At 35.2% G+C, this 21,712-nt stretch overlaps 1 protein-coding gene across 2 annotated transcripts in view; it reads right to left on the reverse strand.

Moving 5' to 3' along the window:
• Positions 1–21,712, reverse strand: part of LOC150084438 (oxysterol-binding protein-related protein 1-like) — a 707,041-nt gene that overhangs the window by 607,352 nt on the left and 77,977 nt on the right. For both annotated transcript variants that reach the window (XM_090376067.1, XM_090376066.1), the window contains exon 5: positions 18,770–18,881. In XM_090376067.1, the coding sequence (XP_090232193.1) occupies positions 18,770–18,881 (112 nt within the window). The remainder of the gene's footprint in view (positions 1–18,769; positions 18,882–21,712) is intronic.

A 21,712-nucleotide genomic window follows, 5' to 3' on the forward strand; every position in this document is an offset into this window, starting at 1 on the left:
TTTTTCTAAACTTTTTAACTTGTTATGGATTGTTAAACATGATATGATTAATCGACATATGATCTATTCAATAATCGATTGTGTTATACTACCAGCCCCATTAAAAAAAAAATCCAATATCCCAATAAAATTATCATACAGTTGCCAAATTGTTATGGTAATTATGATAATGATAATAATTTCTGGTTAATTAACTGCTTATTTCAATTCAAGTTTATGTTTAAATTTTAAATTAATTTTAACTTGATTTTGACTGGGACTTCCTGGAGTTACTTTTCCATTAAGTAGTTTGGGACTTCTTCAAGATATCTGCATGGAATAGGTTGCAATAAGCATTGTGGCAGTTAACGCCTTGTTTCTTGTTGATTCCGAAGCTTCTGAAACATTTTATAAAGTAGGCTTCTTTGAAGGTTCTTCTATAGTACAATGAATCTGTTGTCAGTACTATGGTGTTTGAGAAGTCCCATGTGCCTCTTCAGGAAAGGGCATGTGCAGGACTTTTGATTCTGCTGTTTTGTGTCTTTCTTATGTTCTTGTGTCTTTTTGTCAAGTCTTGTAGGCTGAGTTGCATGAGCATTGTATAAGCTACACAGGGTCTCTAGGGTTAGATGGTTGATATTTGTTCCTGGATGGTTTTTTGTTTCAAATATTGGGTTCCTGCATAGAATAGGGACGTTGTAGGTTTTTGCTATGATGCTAATGCCTGGGATGTTTGTTTGTTTGTTATTTGGTTTTTAGGAGCATTAGCAACTAAGGCCATATTGCTCCGGCATATGCGGTGGTCATTCCCTGACTTTTCTGCATTCTCCATATTTGGTGGTCATGGGCTCGAACCCCAGTCTAATCAAGAAGCGTGTGCTATGCACTGCTGCTCCTGCCCACCTGGCTATGGGCCTGGAATGTATGGAATAATGAGCTTGGTCTTATGTTTGTCTTCTTTTTTTTGTGCCAGTCTGGAACTGTTGTATTATAATCTCTTTTAAAAAAAAAAAAAAAAAAAAGTCTAACATTTTGCAAGGAATGTTCCAAATTCAATGAATAAGGTATAGTGTATTTAGACTAAGAGATACAAAATGTGAAAATTTTGTTACATTAAGAGATACAAAATGTGAAAATCAATAACAAGAGATTTATAGTTTCCATTTTCGTGTCTTCATTTCGGCAATTTATCGATAACTGCATCAAAATTAATTTTACTGGTATATTCATTTTCAGTAGATAATATAGCTAGACTTGATAATCTAGTCTGATCCATTGATGAGCAGAAGTAATTTTTAATTAATTTTACTTTGGAAAAGTTTCTTTTGCAAGAACCTATAGATACACATACTGTTATAAAAGAACCTTAAACACAATAATAAATTTGGTAGAGATTCTGAAAAATCCCACTTCATAATAAACTCTAAACACTGCAAAGTTGTCCACTGTTTTGCTTCCTCAACAATTATTTTTGAGGCTTGTAATTGAGGTCTTAGTCAGCAAATTTCTAATACAATTTCTTCATGATGAAATTCATCGAAAATTTCGGTCAGCTTTGAAATATGCATTTCATATTCTTCTTTCTTCACAACAACCAAATCATAAGGTTGAATAATGGCAAACATTGAAAGAATTTATTCTGTAGCTTTCGAACAAACCTCCAATTCTTGATGAAACCTATTCAGGCATTCATACATCACTCTTTTTAATTATTCTTTGGAGTATCAGTCTAGCATCCTTCATCATTTCTCCTGGCATTTGTTTTTTTTATCCTTATTTTTCCTCTTCTCCCTATTGAAATGCCCATTTCCTCACAAGTTGTATTTGTGAAATGAAGAGCCCTTCCTGCAGTTTTATTTCTTTCTTCATTAATAAATAATTTTAAGGTCTGTAACTTTACAACACATTTTTGCAGGCTTATTCTGACTGTTTGAAAAACAGTCGCTCAAATAAGTAAAACTTTCAACATTAAATGCATGATGGAAAAATGTATGGCCAGAGTCAGTTCATTCATGAAATATGGTCGAACCACATTTCCTGATGAATCAGGAATTATTGGTAGAAAAAGAGGCTGGCGAAGTGGATTTGGTGGAAATGGCATCGGAGGTAAACCAAATCAATTCAGAGGATGATGTGCAGATGAAAATTCTGAAGTTCCAACTTTTACCCTAAAAAGCATACGGGAAGGCATAAACTTAGCCTTGCAATTACAATCTTATTTTTTGAATGCAGATCCTTCAACTGAAAGGAGCACAAAGTTCAAAAGGGAGCTTCAAAAATACTTAGCTCCATAACATAAAATTTACAAAGATCTATCAAGAAAAAGATACTCAAAATCTAGATGCTGCAAAAAAAAAAAAAGTTCAGATGATGAAGATATCCTGCAACAGAGAAAATGTTCTTGTTTGATTGTGCTTAGCAGTGATGAAGAGGAAGAAAATTAAATGAATGTACATTATCTAACAAATAAAATTTAAATGCTCGAGGCATAATATATTATGAGTTTAAAATAGACTATAAAATACCGGTGTAAATATACCATAGCGAACCCATGATGAAAAACTACATAAGTAGTGTAAAGGCATTGATTTAACTTATCTCATATTGTGACTACCTTCAAAATGAGTTACCATATATTGCACTACCTCGAATAAGTAATACTTCACTAACAGAGAAGACTATTGTTACTTATTCTCAGTGGAAACCACCACCACCCAAAGGGCAGTGTTTCAAGGCTTATTAGCCTATCTTCGGTGGGTGGGCAGGTACCTAGTGTTGCAATCATGTCAACCCAATCGATGCCTTTACACTACTTACGTAGTTTTTCATTATGAGTTCACTATGGTGTATTTACACCGATATTTTATATTATCTAACATATATGTATCACAGTTTGTAGGACGTTTGTTCAGTTATTACTATTTTTAATAAAAATTAAATTAAGTTTCTGTTAGTTATAAAAAAATATGGTGTATTTTTGTTAGCTTTTGGAACATAATCTCCCTTTTTATACTGGTTCTTAGTCTCGTATAACACGGTTTTGCACTACATGAGATTTTATAGGAACCTAACTACTGTGTTATATGAGGGTTACCTGTATATTACAATTACCAATATTACATGGGCTCGAACCCCAATTATAAATATACAATTCTAAAATATTAAGTTTGAATTATTGTTACAATAGAAACCAGGTATTAAATTAAGTAAATCTTAGGTAAATACAAGATTAACTTTTTATATATTAGAATTGTATCTCTACCTTGACGTGATGGTGGGGCTTGTACGCTCTAGTGATCCTGAGAGCTATGTCAGTGGTAGCTTAGTTACTGGTAGGGCCTCCCAAGCCAAACGAAAGTGAAGAGACAAACGAAAAGAGATACCCTGGTCCTCCAGGTTGAGTGCAGGGCTGACAACCCTGCCCTATAAAAGATCTAACCGTTATATATAACTTGACAAATGAAACCGGATAGCCCTTATGGAAACAGACCAGGGCTCGAAATAAGGACACGAGTTTGGTATTGAGATCTGGAACTTGGAATGTGCATACTCTGTTGCAGGCTGGAGCTACGAACGCATAGCAGAGGAAGTTGAAAAGTTTAAGATGGATATTGTTGCTCTCCAAGAAGTTAGATGGAAAGGTAAAGGTGTGATTAATAAGTCGAAATTTACAATTTATTACTCTGGAATTGATAAAAAGACAGGGAGAAAAGGGTGTAGGATTTCTGATTTCTAGGAGAATGCACAGATCAGTACTTGCCTTCACACCAGTGTCTGGGAGAATTTGCAGCCTTAGAATTAAAGGTAACTTCCATAATGTTACCTTCATTAATGTGTACTTCAACTGAGGGTGCGAATGATGATGATGCAGATGGATTTTACAATGAACTCCAGGCTGTGTGTGAAAGAATTCAAAGACATGATGCTATTATAACTCTCAGTGACTTCAATGCTAAACTAGATAGGGAAGAAGTTTTCATGGGTCTTTGGAAGACACAGCCCCATAACTACCTGGTTTCCAAGAAAGAATATTCATAAAGGTACATGGAAAATCCCTGGTACAAATCAGGCTAATCAGATTGATCATGTGCTGGTCTCTAAGAGGTGGGCTATTGCAATTGAAAATGCCCATTCTTTTCGGGGCATCAGCTCCAATTCTGATAATTTTCTAGCAGGAGCCAGAAAAATAGAGAAATTGAAAGACAGGCTTGTTGAAACAAAGTATCAAGCAGAGTTGGCCCGAAGACAACTGCAGGAACAGGAAAACAGTGACAAGATTGAAGGTAAACAGACTTGCATAAAGGCTGAAATTTTGGGTGCAGCACATGTAACCTTGGGTGAGACCTCAAGGCCAAGAAATGAGGAATGGTATGATGATGAGTGTTGAGTAGCAGTAGAATTGAAGAGACAAGCCAGCATGAAATGTTTGCAGTAGAATAGCAGAGTGAATAGTGAACACTACAAGAAAAAACAGATTGCCACAGCTAGATTGTGTAGAAAGGAAAAGAGAGAAGCTTTAAGAAGGAAGGTCGACAAAATGGTGGAACATTACAAGGAAATCATTCTTCTTCTCCTCCTTACTTTCTTGGTGATTCCCTTCCCTTCTCTCTCTCAGGGTAACACGGGATTTTTTTTTTTTGGCTGGTGCAGCATAAGCCTCAGGCTTCCTTGCACCATATGGCTAATAATAATAATAAGTAGAAAGTTTCATAAGATTAAAGAAAGTACACAGGAATTCTGATTAAAAGTTACTGCATGTAGGGATAATGAAGGGAACTTGCTGACTGAGAGAAAGGAGGTTCTAAAACAGTACAAAAAGTATTTTGAGAGAATTTTGACAGGAGATAAGACTGAAACAAAACAACTATTGTACTATACAGTAGAACTTTTCGAAGAAATTCAAAAAGTTAAGTGCTTGAAGAACTTTAAAGCACCAACAGCTGATGGAATAACTGCAGAGTTGCTGAAGAATACATAATCTGATACTATTAATGTGGTCTGAAGAAAAAATCCCGGATGAATGGCCACTTTGAATCATACAGCCGATTCACAAGAAGGGCAATAAACTGCTTTGCTCTAACTATAGAGGTATTACATTTCTGAGCATTACTTACAAGGTTTTGTCGGGAGTTATTTATAATATACTGGCAGCACATTCAAAGAAAATCATTGGAGAATATCAGTGTGGTTCACTGAATATAACTGATCAGATTTTCATTTTGAGGCAGATACAGGAAAAAGCATTTGAGTATAATATACACTTATTTAATCCATATGTAGATTTCAAACAAGCTTTTGATTCACTCAACAGAGAAGAAATGTTAAATGATCTCCTTCTCCTGGGCATACCTGCAAAGATTGTTAGGCTCATAAAAGCAACCCTGGCTGGCTCTAAAGTAGTGGTGAGAATTGACAATGAGCTGACCACTCCCTTTGACATTAACACTGGTGTTAAACAGGGAGATGCACTCTCTACTGTGTTATTTAACTTGGTTTTAGAGGTGGCTGTCTGAAAATTAGAAGTGACTGGACACATAGGAATAAAGACAGTGCAGGTCTGTGCATATGCTGATGATGTCGCTATTATCGGTAGGACTAAAGGAGCACTGGAGGAAACAGTGGCCAGACTGAATAGTGAAGCACAAAGAAGAGGACTTAGGATAAATGAAGGGAAGACAAAATATATGGAAGTCCGGAGAATGTCAGATAACAAAGAAAATTTAAGAACCAACAGCTTCTCGTTTGAGCATGTTCAGAATTTCGCCTATCCAGATTCGCAGATAAACCAGTCCAACTCTATTACTAATGAAATTAAGTCCCATATCCTGAGTGGAAACAGATGCGTCTATCAGAGCCGCTGTGACCCTATGTGCCGCCAGTAAGCGAAATCAAATTTCCCATCCCAAAATATTTGGATTAAAAAATAAAATAAGGCGTAAATAATTATTATTAATTGATTGAAAAAGAAAAGAATTACAACATATCTTACATATAATATGATGAAACAACAAACAAAAATAACAAAATCATTCTGAAATTCTGTAAATAAACTTTAAATTCTAAATCACAGTAATCGTGCCCACAATAATAAAATAAAAGGAAAATTATAATGTTAAATAAATTTGTTTCCTTAGGAAACATTTTAAAAAAATTTTTGAAATTTTATTAATTATTAATTTTTTAAAATTTATTAATTATTTCATTTATGTTTATTTTTTTCAAAAGATCATTTTCTATTGAAATTATTGCCAAATTAGAGAGTCATTGTTGAGACATTGTCGATTATAAACAATTTTTGATTAATTTTAATTTTGAAAAACTCTGTTCACCTGAAGCAACTGAAATTGGTAAAGTTAGAAAAATTCTTAAAGCAACTGCTACAATATAGAAACTGCTACATTTAGAAAAATATCTGCAAAATCGTTTTTAAAAATATATTGTAAAACTTCCAATGGATTAATATTGTCTTTAATATAAATTTGAAGTACAGTAAACCCTCGATTTAACTGACCCCGATATAACGGATTTCGGATTTAATGGACCGGACAAATAATAATACAGTAATGTAAATATTAATCTCAACCATATTATTTTTTTTTTAGGTTATACAAAACTTCAGTATTTTAATAAATTAAAAATTAACAATAATTACCTATTTCCATTATTGTTTTGATAATTACCTACTTTTATTTTTATAATCAAATTCAGTTTCCTGAATTTGATTATAAAGTCAGGAAATTGTTTTTTTATTCTTTCTGAAAATGTGTTAAAATAGCTGTTTTCCCAGATTACAGAGAAGAGCAGGTGGTGACTTGCGAGCTGAACATGACTCAGGACACTAAACTGCAGGTCTACCGACTCACTTTGTTTCGGTCAGGTTGTATACAGAGTGTTTCTGTGATTTCTGAATTGTGACTTTATTTATTAAATAATTTTACAATCCTTACAATTTAAAAATGGCATCAAGTGATAGAGGAGTTAAAAGAAAGCATGCAAACTAGCTGTGGCAATCTGTTTTTCCTTGTAGTGTTCACTATTCACTTTGCTATTCCACTGCAAACATTTCACGCTGGCTTGTCTCTTCAATTCAATTATATGTGGCACAGAAATTAGAACAAGGCATCTCAGTAGCACATGTTTCTGAAATTTACGGCGTAAAAAAACAAACTGTTTCTAATATCTGTAAATCAAAGGCCAAATTGCAACATTTTTCTTTAAAATAGTGTTAATAGCTCTTTTTTACTTAAGAACAATAAAAAAATGCCCCCCACCCCAAGGTTACATTCGATTTAACGGACTTTTGGCATTAACAGTATTGATGTTAAATCATCAATATTGGACTCATTACGATCAACGTCACTTAAATAGCAAATCTGCAAAAATTTAATAAATCATCATCTGACCATTTTTTAAATTCAGAAATATTATAAAGCATTTTAAATATTTCTCCATGTTCTTTCATTTTTGTAAACCTTTCAGTTAAGGAGAAAATTGTTGTGTTATTTAAAAGAAAATATTAACGTTGAAATTTTGTTGCGGATCCTGAATAGCTTCCGCTCTACTTTCATAATCGAAATGACATATTTTCCTTACAGTGCTTGCTTTTGGAAACGATGCTTCAATGCCAATGATAGTAGCCATATTTTTTGGGCTGCTTCCTCTGTTCTATTTTCTTTAAAAATTCCATGATATTTTGTAGACATGTATATCAGAATCCATTTTTTTTTTTTTGAAGCATTTTACTTACTGGAATAATTTTATTTAAAATATCATGCCAAATTATAATCAAAGAAACTTATAAGACGTTATTTTTAAGGTTATTGATTTATTATTATTATTATAATTAGCCATATGGTGCAAGGAAGCCTGAGACTTTTGCTGCACCAGACAAAAAAAAAAAAAAAAAAAAATTTCTGAGTTACCCCTGAGAGAGAGAGAGAGAGAGAGAGAGAGAGAGAGAGAGAGAGAGAGTCAGAAATAGAAGGAATCACCAAGAAAGGGAAGAATGATGATATCCAACTCAGAATTATGGGCGTGCCAAGCCCACACTCAAGAGATGTGAGCCCCTGGGGGTGTTTCTTCCTTGTATCCATATCTCTATTTTTGTCTTCAGCGATTATACCAAAATCATAACAAAATATGTAGTTTCTTTAGTATTTTATCTGTAATATTTTATGAAATTATTTCAATATTTTCATTTTGTATTTGATCACCCAAATAATGCACAATATTTTTCGATTCAGATTTCTGAATAGGGTGAATATTTTCTGCCATAACTGAATCAAATTTAGCAATTGTTTCACTAAGTTCTAAAAAGTTACCATTATCATTTTCATATAAATCTTTTGAAGATCCCCTGAATGCTATATATTGCTTTGCTAAAAATAGTATCGTATATATTATTCTGGCTGAAAACCAGACATGGCCAAAGAACGGAGTGATTGTCCGGTCAAGTTCGATAATTGGCTGATTATTGGGAATGCGTAATTTACATCATTTTGTTTTTCTGATTGTTTGATTGGATTTCTGATTCCTCAGGAAATGTGAAATTATTGTGCTGTAGTTCCATTTGCAAAAGGATGGATGTAAGACTATAATTGAACGGTGTACGAGTGTGAATTTTCTAGCTTTGGAATAGAAGTGTTTTCAGTATGGAAGTTTGATGAAGTGTACAGTAGCCGAGTGGTCAGGAGTGGGAGTGCAGTAGCACACGTTCTTTGAGTAGACCGGGGTTCAAGCCCCTGACTGCTGAATACGATCGATCTGCCAACCCGCACTGGACCAGCATAGCAGATTATGGTCCATTTTCCCTCAGCATGAATTGTTGAGGAGGCTTCCATCCTGCAGTGGGTTGATAATGGCTGCAATTTACTTTTTTTTTTTTTTTTTTTTTTTTTACCAGCGGACAGGCAAGGTTTTTGGGGTTTTTTTCCAAGTTGTTTCTTGACGATTTGGTGTTTTTTGCAGTAACTGTATGAGTTGTTAGTATCAGGTTCTCTTTATACTAGCAGGGGTGTGGTGGGCAGCTGGGTTCAGACAAAACCCACATAGGACAAGGCCAACTTGGACGAAACTGCCTTGGACAAATAATAACACAAAATATTCCCAGAGAAGTGTTCTTTAAGTGTTCATTCTTAAAGAACTACAAATACAGTTAGTCCTCATATAACATGTGTTTACACTACACGAATTTGATCATACACGATTTAAAAATAGGGGAACGATATCGTATATAACATGAACCGAATTCACTTATGCATGATTCGCCTTCGTTTTTACAAGAAATGGCAGTCGAATGCGGAATCACCCCAACTGAATGCAACACAATAGGAATGAAGAGAAGATTCTGAAAATGTATTTATGTTTTTTATAGCAATTAGGGGAAACACATTTCACCATAATAACGTAAAAACCCACACAATTCCAACTATCGGTATTATCACAAATGCAATTAGATCATGTTTACAACTAGTTTATAACGGATTCCACTAGCAGAAACGCAACTGTAAATTGTTTTTATTGTTTTATGGAAGTAACCCCCAGAAATGTGCTTTAGTAAAATATGGGCTAGCGAGGTGTTAATAGTGTGTTTCTGCCTTTACAGTGTTGTTTATTCAGTTGCTACACACATGCAGCTTTGTTTATATGTATCAAGCGTGCCTCCTCATTTTGTAATTGTTCTTTATTCCCTAAAAATGAATAAAATACTTAAAAGGTGTGAAAAGGAAGCATCCTGGTGAAGACACTACAGATTCAGAGAGAAAAAGAAAAGCAATATCGATAAACAAAGGCGGACTGGATCAAAAATTCTTACCCGGGAAAATCTGTAGTGACCTCATTCTAGCGTTTATGGCCAAAATCACACTGGCCTCTGGCCCACCGGGGTTTCCCTGGTAAGGCTTGTGGCCAGTCCACCTCTGTCGATAGAGAAAAAAATGTGAAATGCTTTGAGCAAAGTGAAAGACCATGTGATATTGCATGTGCTACAGGCCTAAATGAGGCAATGCCAAGAATTACAAAGAATGCAGAGAAAATAAAAACAACTCAGGAACAAGTCAAAGTGTAACGTAGGAACACTCAAAGTGTAATTAAAATCTATTAGATCAAGACACAAAGAATTGGAAGAGATGGAACAGCTGTCATCTGTTTGTATAGAAAATCAAACAAAGAACAAGTTTGCTTATGATAGAAGCAAAAGCATTAGCAATATTTCATTACGTGATAGTCGTAATAAAATACGTAAGTTTTTTATTTATGATTATTTATTGTGTTTGGTAATGTTTTGGTTACAAATGTGTGTTTAATCTTGGGTGGTCGGCATGTAACCCTATTTTTCCACATAGGGCCTGATGTTTATATTTTTCCTCATAGGGCCTCGTGCATTGCACGAGGGTTTCTAGGAACACAACTAACATGCTATGTGAGGAATGACTGTATTGTAATAAGAAAAAAAATTATGGCTTAAACATTTTGTATTATTATTTGTCCGAGTGGATTTTGTCCTACTTTGCACTTTAATTGAGGGGAATTTGTGCTACACACAGGGTCTGACATATTGTGATGTCACGTGACACCCCCTGGTAACATGAAGGCGAGGAAGATAGGGAGAAAACAGTGAGTGGGAGGTGCCTTCACGTTCTATCACTGCCTTCTTCCTCTCTTTCTGGCCGCAGTATGGGGTTATACCCATGTTCTGGATATAATCCTGCAAATATAAATATGAAACACAGATTCAGATAATAAGCAAATTATCATAAGTCTGTAATTTCGTGTATTGTATTTATTTCAAATGAATTATTTGCCTGCCGTGTTGAATACTGGTAAATGTTAATCAATCAGATGACCAGCATGACTTCTGGGTATCTAGGAGGCAGTGGATAAGCACTAATTGTCTGAAGGCCAGAGGTGCAAACAATGCATTCCGAATTAAGTCTCTCATAATCTGTTCGTTATATGGAAATTTTCTTTGTTCTACAAAAACTATTTTAAATTAAAAAAAATTTTTTTTTTGGCACCCTCCTGAACTGCTGCCAGTAAGCGATACTTACCTCGCCTACTCATTTGCAGTGGCCCTGGTTTCTATGCACATGAAAAACTAATGAAGTCCAGAGTATTGAATGGACATTTAAAATTAAGGTATATACAAAAATCTCATTAGACCAGTTGTAACATACGGTTGTGAAGCTTGGACAAGTAAAGATGAGCGGTTGTTGAGTGTTTGAGTGTAGAATTTTGCAAAAATTCTTTAGGCCCATACAAGAAGTTGATGGATCCTGGAGGATCAGAAAGAACCTTGAACTTGACAATCTTATTCAGGGTGTGGACATCGTCGATTTGTGAAGAGCCAGAGACTTGCCTGGTTGGGACATATTATGAGAATGGATGACAGCAGAACAACTAAGAGGATAATGGAATGGAAACCTATTGGTAGGAGGACAAGAGGAAGAACGGGGAAAAGATGGATGGATGACGTAGAAGAGGACTTAAAGGCCATGAAAATAAGAAGTTAGAGAAGTTTGACTTCTGGGAGAGCTTACCAGTGAAACATCATTGAGAAGGCTAAGACCCACCCTGGGTTATAATGCCAGAAGAAGAAGATATTAAAATTGCAATACATATTTTGCAGAAATGAATTTCAGTAGATTTCTTTTCTGCTAGAGAATAGCCTTTCCATAAGTACCATGATTCTATTTTGGCTATGGAAAGTTGAAATTGCTTTTCAATGGTATTAGTTTGTGACTGACAAGAGATGATGAGGTCGATGGTAAACATGTAGAATTCAACTGTATTTGGTATGTTCCAAGTCATGTTGGTAATTCTTATTGTAAATAATGTTGCACTGAGGATGGAACCCTACAGTACACACTACTCTTGGTCAAATGATTTGGATAAATTGTTCAGTTAGTTAACCTAAAATGTTCCGTGGCATTGGAAGTTTTATATAAATTGGGGTAATTGGCCTCTTAAACCAAAAGAATGAAGATCTCGAAGAACAACACATCAGCAAGTGGTATCGAAGGCTTTCTCAATATCGAGATTAACCACAACCAGGTGTTGTCTCCTTATGAAAGCAGTGAGGGGATGTTTGCTTCTGGTTTGATCACGTCTAATGAGGATCAATTCTTCTGAAACCCATAATAATTACTGTTTAGCATGTTTTTAGTTTCCAGGAACCACATTAGTCGCCCTATGAGCCATACTTTTCAAGACTTTACCTAAACAGCTAGTCAGTGAAATCAGCCTCTAATTATGTGAAAAGTACAATCCTTTCCTAGCTTCAGGTAGGTTAGGATAATTGAGTGATGCCAGGAGTTTGGGTAAGTATTTTCTAAAAATATTTTATTGAAGAAATTTAACAATGAGCTTTTTGCTTTGTTTCGTTGTTAAACATTATGTAGTAGACTCCATCTGCACCACTACTGGATGTTTTATTGAGAGATTCTAAAAGTTCTGATGACACAAATGGCTGGTTGTACGGGTGTGATACCATAGTATAGAAGTAGATTTGTACTGTTCTACAGATACCTTAATTTATTGAAAGAATGAACTGTAAGCAGATACTGCCAATAATACTGGCAAATGATTCAGTTAAGACATTTGTTATAAATGTGCTAAGGCTTGAACAGCCTTAGCACATTTATTGAAAAACCAAGGTTTAGATAAAGGATGAGATTTTAAAGTGGAGTGTGAAATAAAGGATTCCATTCCTACAAGGATAATTTCACTGACACGATCTGAGCAAATGTTGACATCAGAAGTTTTGAAACAGTTATCCGAACAAGGAAAATAAGAAAGGAAATCTCGCAGGTCATCCCATTTTGCATTCTTTTAATGCCAAACAATACGAGGTTGGGAATAGCCATGAGATAAAGGCTCCATTGGAGAAGAGAAAATCACCAAGTTGTGATCTGAAGTGCCTAAAGGACCACTCACTTCGACTGTATACTTAGAAGTTTGTGAGGAAAAGATTTGTTAGAAGTTTGTGAGGAAAAGATCAAGCGTGCTGGCTGCATGGTTAGGATTGTCCGCTATTCTTGTAGGTAAATGAACAATCTGTGCAAGGTCATTAGAAATTGCAAAAGCCTCAGCTAGGTCGGTGTGACTAGAAAATGGAAGCCCACTGGAGTTGTGAAAATGAAAATCACCTAGGAAAATTACCTCACTGTTAGGAAAGTTGGAGTGGAGAAAGTGAGATTGCAAAGAGAGGAAGTCAAAGAGCTCCAAGTGATTAGTGGAGTTGGGAGAACGGTAGAGACAACAGATGAATTTGACACAATGAGGTAGAGAGATTTTAAGCCGGAGAAGACCGAAGAGAGGAGATTCCAAATTACCAATTCGGAACGGACATATGCACAAGTACTACCTTTGAGGCGAAAGGAATCATACAGTGAATAATTCAGGCAACTGAGATGAGCAGTAGTTGAATCAACCGATAACTGAGATTCTGTCAGAAAAAGTACATGGGGTTTGGTCATTACCAAAACAAAAAAGAAGAACAAAGGATCCAAAGAAATAACTTCATAATGATATACTCAGCCGTACCAAGTGAAATGTGGGCATCATCGGGAGTTGCTGTTATAATAAAGAAAGAATGGGAAAACAAAATATTAGACTACTCTTGGATATCACCCAGAATATTGAAATTAAGACTAAAAATTCTATCTTATACAATAACAATCATTGGCATCTACGCACTAGTAGAAGGCAACATTGATGAAACCACAGAATTTTATGACGAATTACAACAGATCATAGACCAAACTAACAAAAACGAATACCACATACTAGCAGGAGATTTTAATGCAAGGGTTGGTGCTGAATCCGTAGACAAATGTATAGGATCAGAAGGTGAACCTGTCCTCAACAATAACGGAAGATACTTGACAGACTTCTGCATTTTTAATAAACTTAAAATTACAAATACTTTTTTCAGACACAAGAATATCTATAAATTCACATGGGAAGCAAGAAACACAAAGTCTATAATAGATTATATTATCATTAATGAAACTTTAAATGACAAAATTAGAGACAGTGTATTCAAAGGCAGTGAAATTGATAGTGATCACTACCTAGTAGAAAGCACTTTCAAAATAAAAAGACATTATCTTAGTAGAAAGAAGAAAATACCAACGAAAACTACTAAGAAATTAAAAATACATTTGTTGGAGATGAAAGTACTAAATTCCTGTATGAAAGTTGATTGAAAGATAAACTCAAATCAGATGAAAGCGATAATGTTGAGGAAATCTGATCAAACATGAAAAAATCAATTCTGGGAGCTGCTGAAGAAAGTCTTGAATATAAACCTATAAAAAATAAAAACTGGCTAAGAACTTGGAACGAAGAATTGAAACAATCAATCAATGAGAAAAAAAAGACCTATAAACTGTTCCTACAAACCAAATACCTACATCTACACATAAAATCTAAAAAGCTTAGAGCAGAAGTTAGAAAACTAACAAGAAGAATCTGACGAGATGACTGGGATAAATTTGTTAAATCTTTAGAACGTGATATCACAGGCCCACAGAGAAGAGGTTTTAAAATTTTTAAGAAATTACAACTAGACACAAATGATCAAATAAAAACCAACTCCATCTCTCAAGTAGAATGGAAGCAACACTGTTCCAAACTATGGTACAACCCTGGCACTAGGGAATTGGAAGATGAATCTGTGGTAACCGAAGATGAAGAAAATATAACAACAGAAGAACTAGAGTTATTATTACAAAAACTGAAAAAGCCCAGGCATAGTCAATTTGAATGTAAAACTATTTAAATATGGTGGCACCTTACTAAAAAACACACTACTAAAATTATTTAACATCATATGGCATAAGAAACAGATACCCAAAGATTGGGAAACATGAATGGTAATCAATTTACACATAAAAGGCTCCAGAAATAACCCTAACAACTACAGAGGGATAACACTGCTATCAACTGCTTCAAAGCTATACTCTAATATACTAAAGAATAAACTTAATAAATACAGTGAACAATTCTTAGAAGAAGAACAATGTGGATTCAGAAAAGGGAGAAGCACAAAAGATGCCATTTTCTCATTACAACAAATTTTGGAGAAAAGAGAATTAAATGGTTGGTTATTAGGATTTTTATGGCGCATCAGCATATAGTGTGCCAAGAGAATTAAATCTACCAACATTTCTGCTATTTACTGATTATAAAAAAGCATATGACAATGTAAACCAGGAAAAACTTTGGCAGATTCTATGTGAAGAAAATATCCCAACCCAGCTCCGGAAAGCGGTGCAAAGCCTTTATAAAAACTCAAAAGTCTGCATAAAATATTTTAATGGTCAACTCTCAGACCCATTTAATGCCAATAAAGGAGTCAAACAAGGATGTGGACTATCACCATATTTATTTAATATCTATATCAATAAAATTATTAAAGAATGGAAACAAACCATTAACAATGGAATACAGTTGAACAACAGGAATAAAATCCAAACTATATTATATGCTGATGATCAAGTTATAACAGCAAAATCTGAAGATGAACTACAGACAGCACCAAATGAACTGAATAAAATAGGTAAAAAGTACGAGATAAAAACAAAATCAATGGGATTATGTGGAAAAAACATACAAAGAGTCAAAATTGTTATCGATGACAAAATAATAGAACAAATATCTGACTTCACCTATTTGGGAAATTTAATATCAAATGAAGGGAAAGACATCCATACTAAACTACAAAAATAAAAAAAAAAAATGAATGGAACGATTAAATGCCACTTCGGAAAACAAATGACAACTGAAACAAAATTACGACTGGACAACATCACTTCAAAATCAGGTATCTTCTACAGCTGTGAGACTTGGGTCATAAATAAGAAAAATGCACACAAACTAGAAGCAGTACAAATGAGATTTTTAAGACCATTTGTACTGCTTAACATCATATGGCATAAGAAACAGATACCCAAAGACTGGGAAACATGAATGGTAATCAATTTACACATAAAAGGCTCCAGAAATAACCCTAACAACTACATTAGGCTTTACAAGATTAATTACAAAGAAATTTAGATATCCACGAGAAATTAAAAGTAGATAACATAGTAAATGACATAAAACGGTATCAGAAAAAGTGGAGCACCCACCTAGAAAGAATAAACCCAGACCGGATCCCAAAAGTAGCCTTTAACTACAAACCTTTAGCATTAGTAGAGGCATATGATGCAAGAAAGCAAGCTTATGCAGCATCAGCCAAAAAAAAAACACTTCCATTTCACCCCTCCGTTCGTTCGAAATACCTGTCTAGCTGAGCCTTAAATTAATTTATTTATAACCTACAAGCAAGAGAGATGTGGGTCGACCAAGACAACCATGGCGAGATCAAGACCACCTCCAAGAGCTACTATGGAACAGGTCTTAAAAGACCCAAGCCAGACCAAGTTCATGACTATGATGAATTACATCTTTTCCTTTCTTTTTAGTTTCTGTTAGTGCACAAATGTTAGTTTTTTATTTTCTAATTCTCCTACTATTTCTTCTTCTTTTCCAATACAAGACCTTACATTCCTTGTTCTTACAGTTATTATTTCTTTTTTCATGTAGAATTTCCCTAATCCGTTCCTAGTGAATTCAGTCTGGTTTCTATCCTTTAATTTTCTTTGAGCATTTCAATTTTACATCTAAAGGGTGGGTTACTAGCCCTTCTCTTCAATGGTGGACTATACTTTGTCTCACCCTATCCTTCAATTTATCTGGCTAGGGTGGCCCTACCAGGAGCTTAAACTCCTGCCAGCATAGCTTTTGGTGTCATTAAGAGAGACGGCAAGGGAAGTAAGAAAACTGTTAGCCATAATTATGAGGGCATCCTTGAATTCAGGGAGATCCCCGTGGACTGGAGATGTGCAAATGTATGCCCAATTCACAAAAGGGGGGAACGATATGAGTAATTACAAACCTGTCAGTTTAGCTTCTGTTCCAGGAAAAATTATGGAGTCGTTGGTTAAAGAAGCAGTGCAGGATCATCTACACAAGGCTGCAGTTACACTTCAGACACATCATGGGTTTGTTAAGGGGAAATCTTGTCTGACTAATAGGACCGTATACTACGATGTGCTTACAAAGGAACTGGATGCAAAAAATAATTTTGATATCATATACAGTAAACCCTCAATTTCACAGACTAATAGGGAAGAAGGGGTCTCTGTTAATGCCAAAAGTCTGTTAAATCGAATGTAAGCTGGGGGGCATTTTTTATTGTTCTTAATGTAGTTTTTATCTTGTGCAACTTTCATGTGTTTTCTACTCCCCTCTGTAAAACCACATTTAGAGCTATCAACACTGTATTTTAAAGAAAAATGTTACAAATTGGCCTTTGATTTATGGATATCCATAAATCAAAGGCCAATTTGTAACCAGAAACTGTTTATTTTTTACGTCGTAAATTTCACAAACACGTGCTACTGAGATACCTTGTTCTAATTTCTCAATTAGCTCTAATTTCTGTGCCACATTTAAGTTCACACACTTTCTTTTAACTCCTCTATCCCTTGATGCCATTTTAAATTGTAAGGATTGCAAAATTATTTAATAAATAAAGTCACAATTCAGAAATCACAGAAACACTCTGTATACAACCTGACTGCACGATAGCTTGAGGCATAACGAGACCAAAACAAAGCGAGTCGGTAGACCTGCAGTTTAGTGTTCCCGAGTCAAGTTCAGCTCACAAGTCACCGCCTGCTCTTATCTGTAATCTGGGAAAAAAGCTATTTGAACAAGTTTTCAGAAAGAATAAAAAACAATTTCCTGAATTTGATTATTAACATAAAAGTAGATAATTATCAAAACAATAACAGAAACAGATAATTATTAATACTTTTTAATTAATAATAACACTGAAGTTTTGTATAACCTAAAAAAAATAATATGGTTGAGATTAACATGTACATTACTGTATTATTATTTGTCCGGTCCGTTAAATCCGAAATATCGGGGTCCATTAAATCGAGGGTTTACTATATATATCATGCCCCTCAGTTCATATTTGCTCAAACTTGTCTGAGGTTTTCTGAACATGGTAGTAGAGATTTCCATTGGGATGACATGACTGCTGTTTTTGTGTCCAAATTGTATGAATATACTAGATCATAATAAAATTTTATAAAAAAAAATATGGACCATCTTAAACTTGTTCATCTTTTAATAAATAAAAAACAAAAACACAGAGATTCCTTCCCTCTTCAGGTCTGAAAAAATGTATGGGTAGCTTCCAGAAGAAAAATTCAGCTTTTTCAGATGTTATGAGGCATCTCTCAATGAATTAACTATGAACCATTAGTTCCAGAACATTTCTGTCTTGCACAGAAGTTTACCACTCTTTGCACCTTGAAAACCACTTGAATATTTATGCTTCTGATAGAATCTTCTCCAATTAGTGTCATAACACATTCTTTATTTCTGTAACAATTTTACCATTATCAGTAGCACTATAATGTAAATATTCTCACAGTCTGTGGGTACAAACACACAGAGACATACTAGTAACTTTTTTATGCAGTGTTAAATTTCTTTTTGCTATCTCCAAATCTGCAGAAACATTTAGTTTTTTTTTCCATACATTTGAAAAATTTTTGTAACTCACTGTATTGATAAAAATGCAAACAAAAAACCCAGAAATATTAACTAACTAATCACGAAAAAAGGTTGTTCATTTTATTTTTCTAATAATTCAAAATTCTTATCCATTCATTAAAGAGCATGGATGCATGATAAAGATACAATTACATAGCAAGAAAGAAATTACCTTTAAGCAATTTTTTGACATCATTTACTTTGGCAACATCTTTTGCAGTCTGACCTTCTCCATTTCTAATAAACTCATTTGCATTATTTGCCAGTAACAATAAAACTAATTCCTGAAAAACAATATTAATACTAAATGACATTTATAAAATAAATAAGCAATACTGATATAACAAAAATCAACGAAATATCTATTTTACAGCATTAGAATCATGGATGTATAATTATAAGTATCTCCCTCCCACACACTAAACTTTTTTTAATGGAATTAATAATATCTGCCTTATCTTTAAGAATAAGTATAATTATTTAACTGAAGTATAATCAAAAACTGATCACAATTCAATTTTAAATTCTCATGCACTCAAGTAAGTAGCACCGTAAAATTCTTATTGAGTTTGATACAATAGTAGAAAATATAACAATCGCTACACTTGCATTGATATCATTAAAGTTGTACAGTTATTGTAAACGGTATATCTAAACCAAATGGTTTAGATATACCGTTTCCAAAATAGTGTTCTGCAGAACCCTGAGATTCTGTGAAGTGAAAGCACAGGTTCCACCAGAAAATAAGGGGGGTGGGGGGAATCATCAGAATTCTTCCTTCTCCTCTAATCTGATTTTCCTGTAAAGGCTCATCTGGTTTCATCAAATATCCTGTTGTCAGTTTTTCTCTGGGCACTCTCCCTGACAGTGAAGTCTCTAACTGAGTGCCAGGAGTTTCTGCTTGAGGGTGTCAAGATATGCTTCGATCCTCTGATTATAGATCTCAGGTTTGCTGTAGATGTTGCCTTTCTTGAGGATGACCTTCATGTTGCTGATCAGCTTCTTACTCCTGTTACCCAGTTGGTGCTAGGTCAGTTAGCCTACCTTCACTCTTATCGCTTCTATCTTCTGCTGTGGCCTTTCCAGGCTGGTGGTTTCTTGTCTTTGCATTTTGTGTTATGTTGTTATCTGAGTTTCCTTTCCATTCATCCTAGTAACTGCCACAGTAGCACAGTAAATGGCTGTGCAGATGGCATATAGTGTTACTTCAATGTTGAGATAATCTGGTATTATTTGCCTGTTGAGGTGGTCTGTAACTTTCCACAGAATTCTATTGGGTCTCTGCTTTGGTAGGTTCTAGGTCTTTGTAGGGTCCATTCCCTTGAATTCTGCTAGGGCTTGCTTCCACTATTCCTCTATTCTAGAGGATCATAATCTTGTCTGTTTCCACTTTGTAGTTCTTTAACTGAAGTATAATCAAAAACTGATCACAATTCAATTTTAAATTCTCATGCACTCAAGTAAGTAGCACTGTAAAATTCTTATTGAGTTTGATACAATAGTAGAAAATACAACAATCGCTACACTTGCATTGATATCATTAAAGTTGTACAGTTATTGTAAACGGTATATCTAAACCAAATGGTTTAGATATACCGTTTCCATTGTGTCTGTATTTGTTGTTGTTTGTAGTTGGTCACTCACATCCTGCTTAATTTTTTCCATGATTGCAGGAGCTATCAGGTTCTTTTTGACAATGGTCCGTCTCTGGTATGCTATTTGCTTTTTGGTGACCTGTACAGTCAAAAACCATTCCAACCACTTGGTGTGTAGTTTCGTCCTATATATTATCATGTCTGTCTCTAGCTTCATTACTTTGTAATTATGCTCACATGATGAATGTATTCATTTCAATGCCCCACTTCATGCGTCGGCTTCTTTCTTCCTGGGTCACTAGTACAGTTGTGCAGGAAACACTTCCAGATTGTTTGGCTGGGTTGTCTTACTCTTCCATTATGGCAGCCATATGGGAAGACAGTGCCACTCGCTCGACTGTCATCTGTGGGAGATTGTCTCCGAATTCTTGAACTGACCCCTTTGACTAAGGCACGAGTGACTTTATCCTGTGCCATACTCAATATTTCTACTTCTCATCTTTATCCAGCTATGGAGGTGGACCTGTTTTAAGCTTTGGCTTTTGCATCTAGTAGTGGGTGGTTGTGGGAGTAAAATCAGATGGCTCAGCCATTACTTCGCCCTTGAGAAAAGTACATCCAACGAGGTGACTTTTTCACAATTTTTTTTTTTCCAGGTGCGATTTTAACCCAGGTCCATGATATTGGCAGTCCAGCATCGTAGCCACTAGACTAATCATACCATTATTACTGCTATTATTATTAGTAGCAGTAGAGGCATATGATGCAAATAAGCAAGCTCGTAAAGCATCAACAAAAAAAACTCCAATATCACCTGCCCATCCCTTCCAATAATTTGTCTAGTTCTTCCTTGAATTTATTCAAACTGCCCACTTGCACAACAACAGATAGAAGTTTGTTCCAACAACTAACTACCTACTGGCTAAAGGCAAATGTTCACACGAGCTTTCCTGCAACCAAGGCGCCTCTGTAGCCAGGTGGGAAGGAGCAACAGTGCGTAGCACACGCTTCTTGATTAGACCGGGGTTCGAGCCCGTCACCACCAAATACAGAGGATGCGGAAAGGTCAGGGAATGACCACCGCATATTCCCTGAGCAATATGGCCTTAGTTGCTAATGCTCCTAGAAACCAAACAACAAATAAACAAACCTGCAACCATCCTTCACAATTTGAATTTATGCCATTCATGTGTAGTCTGAGCAAGAGAAAGAATGCCATTAGCATTGAGCTTGCTTGATCCATTCAAAACCTTAAACACCTCAATCAGATCACCTGGTAGGTGCCTAGTCTCCAGATGCTGTAATTTGTGGAACTGAAGCCAGTCTTGGTAAGACCACCATTTCATTCCCTTCCAATCTCATTGCCCTTGTGGGTGACCCAACAGCTAAATGGTCAGAGAAACAACAAAACATAATACTACACAACAAACCACTCACCACACACTTTTTAAAACTCTGGCCTCCACAGAGTTCTGTGTCATACAAACAGAGTACACAATGTGGAGATGGGGGAAACCCCT

The sequence above is a fragment of the Mastigoproctus giganteus genome, chromosome 6 (assembly GCF_048544385.1).
Source record: "Mastigoproctus giganteus isolate SK-2022 chromosome 6, ASM4854438v1, whole genome shotgun sequence".
NCBI lineage: Eukaryota > Metazoa > Arthropoda > Arachnida > Uropygi > Thelyphonidae > Mastigoproctus > Mastigoproctus giganteus.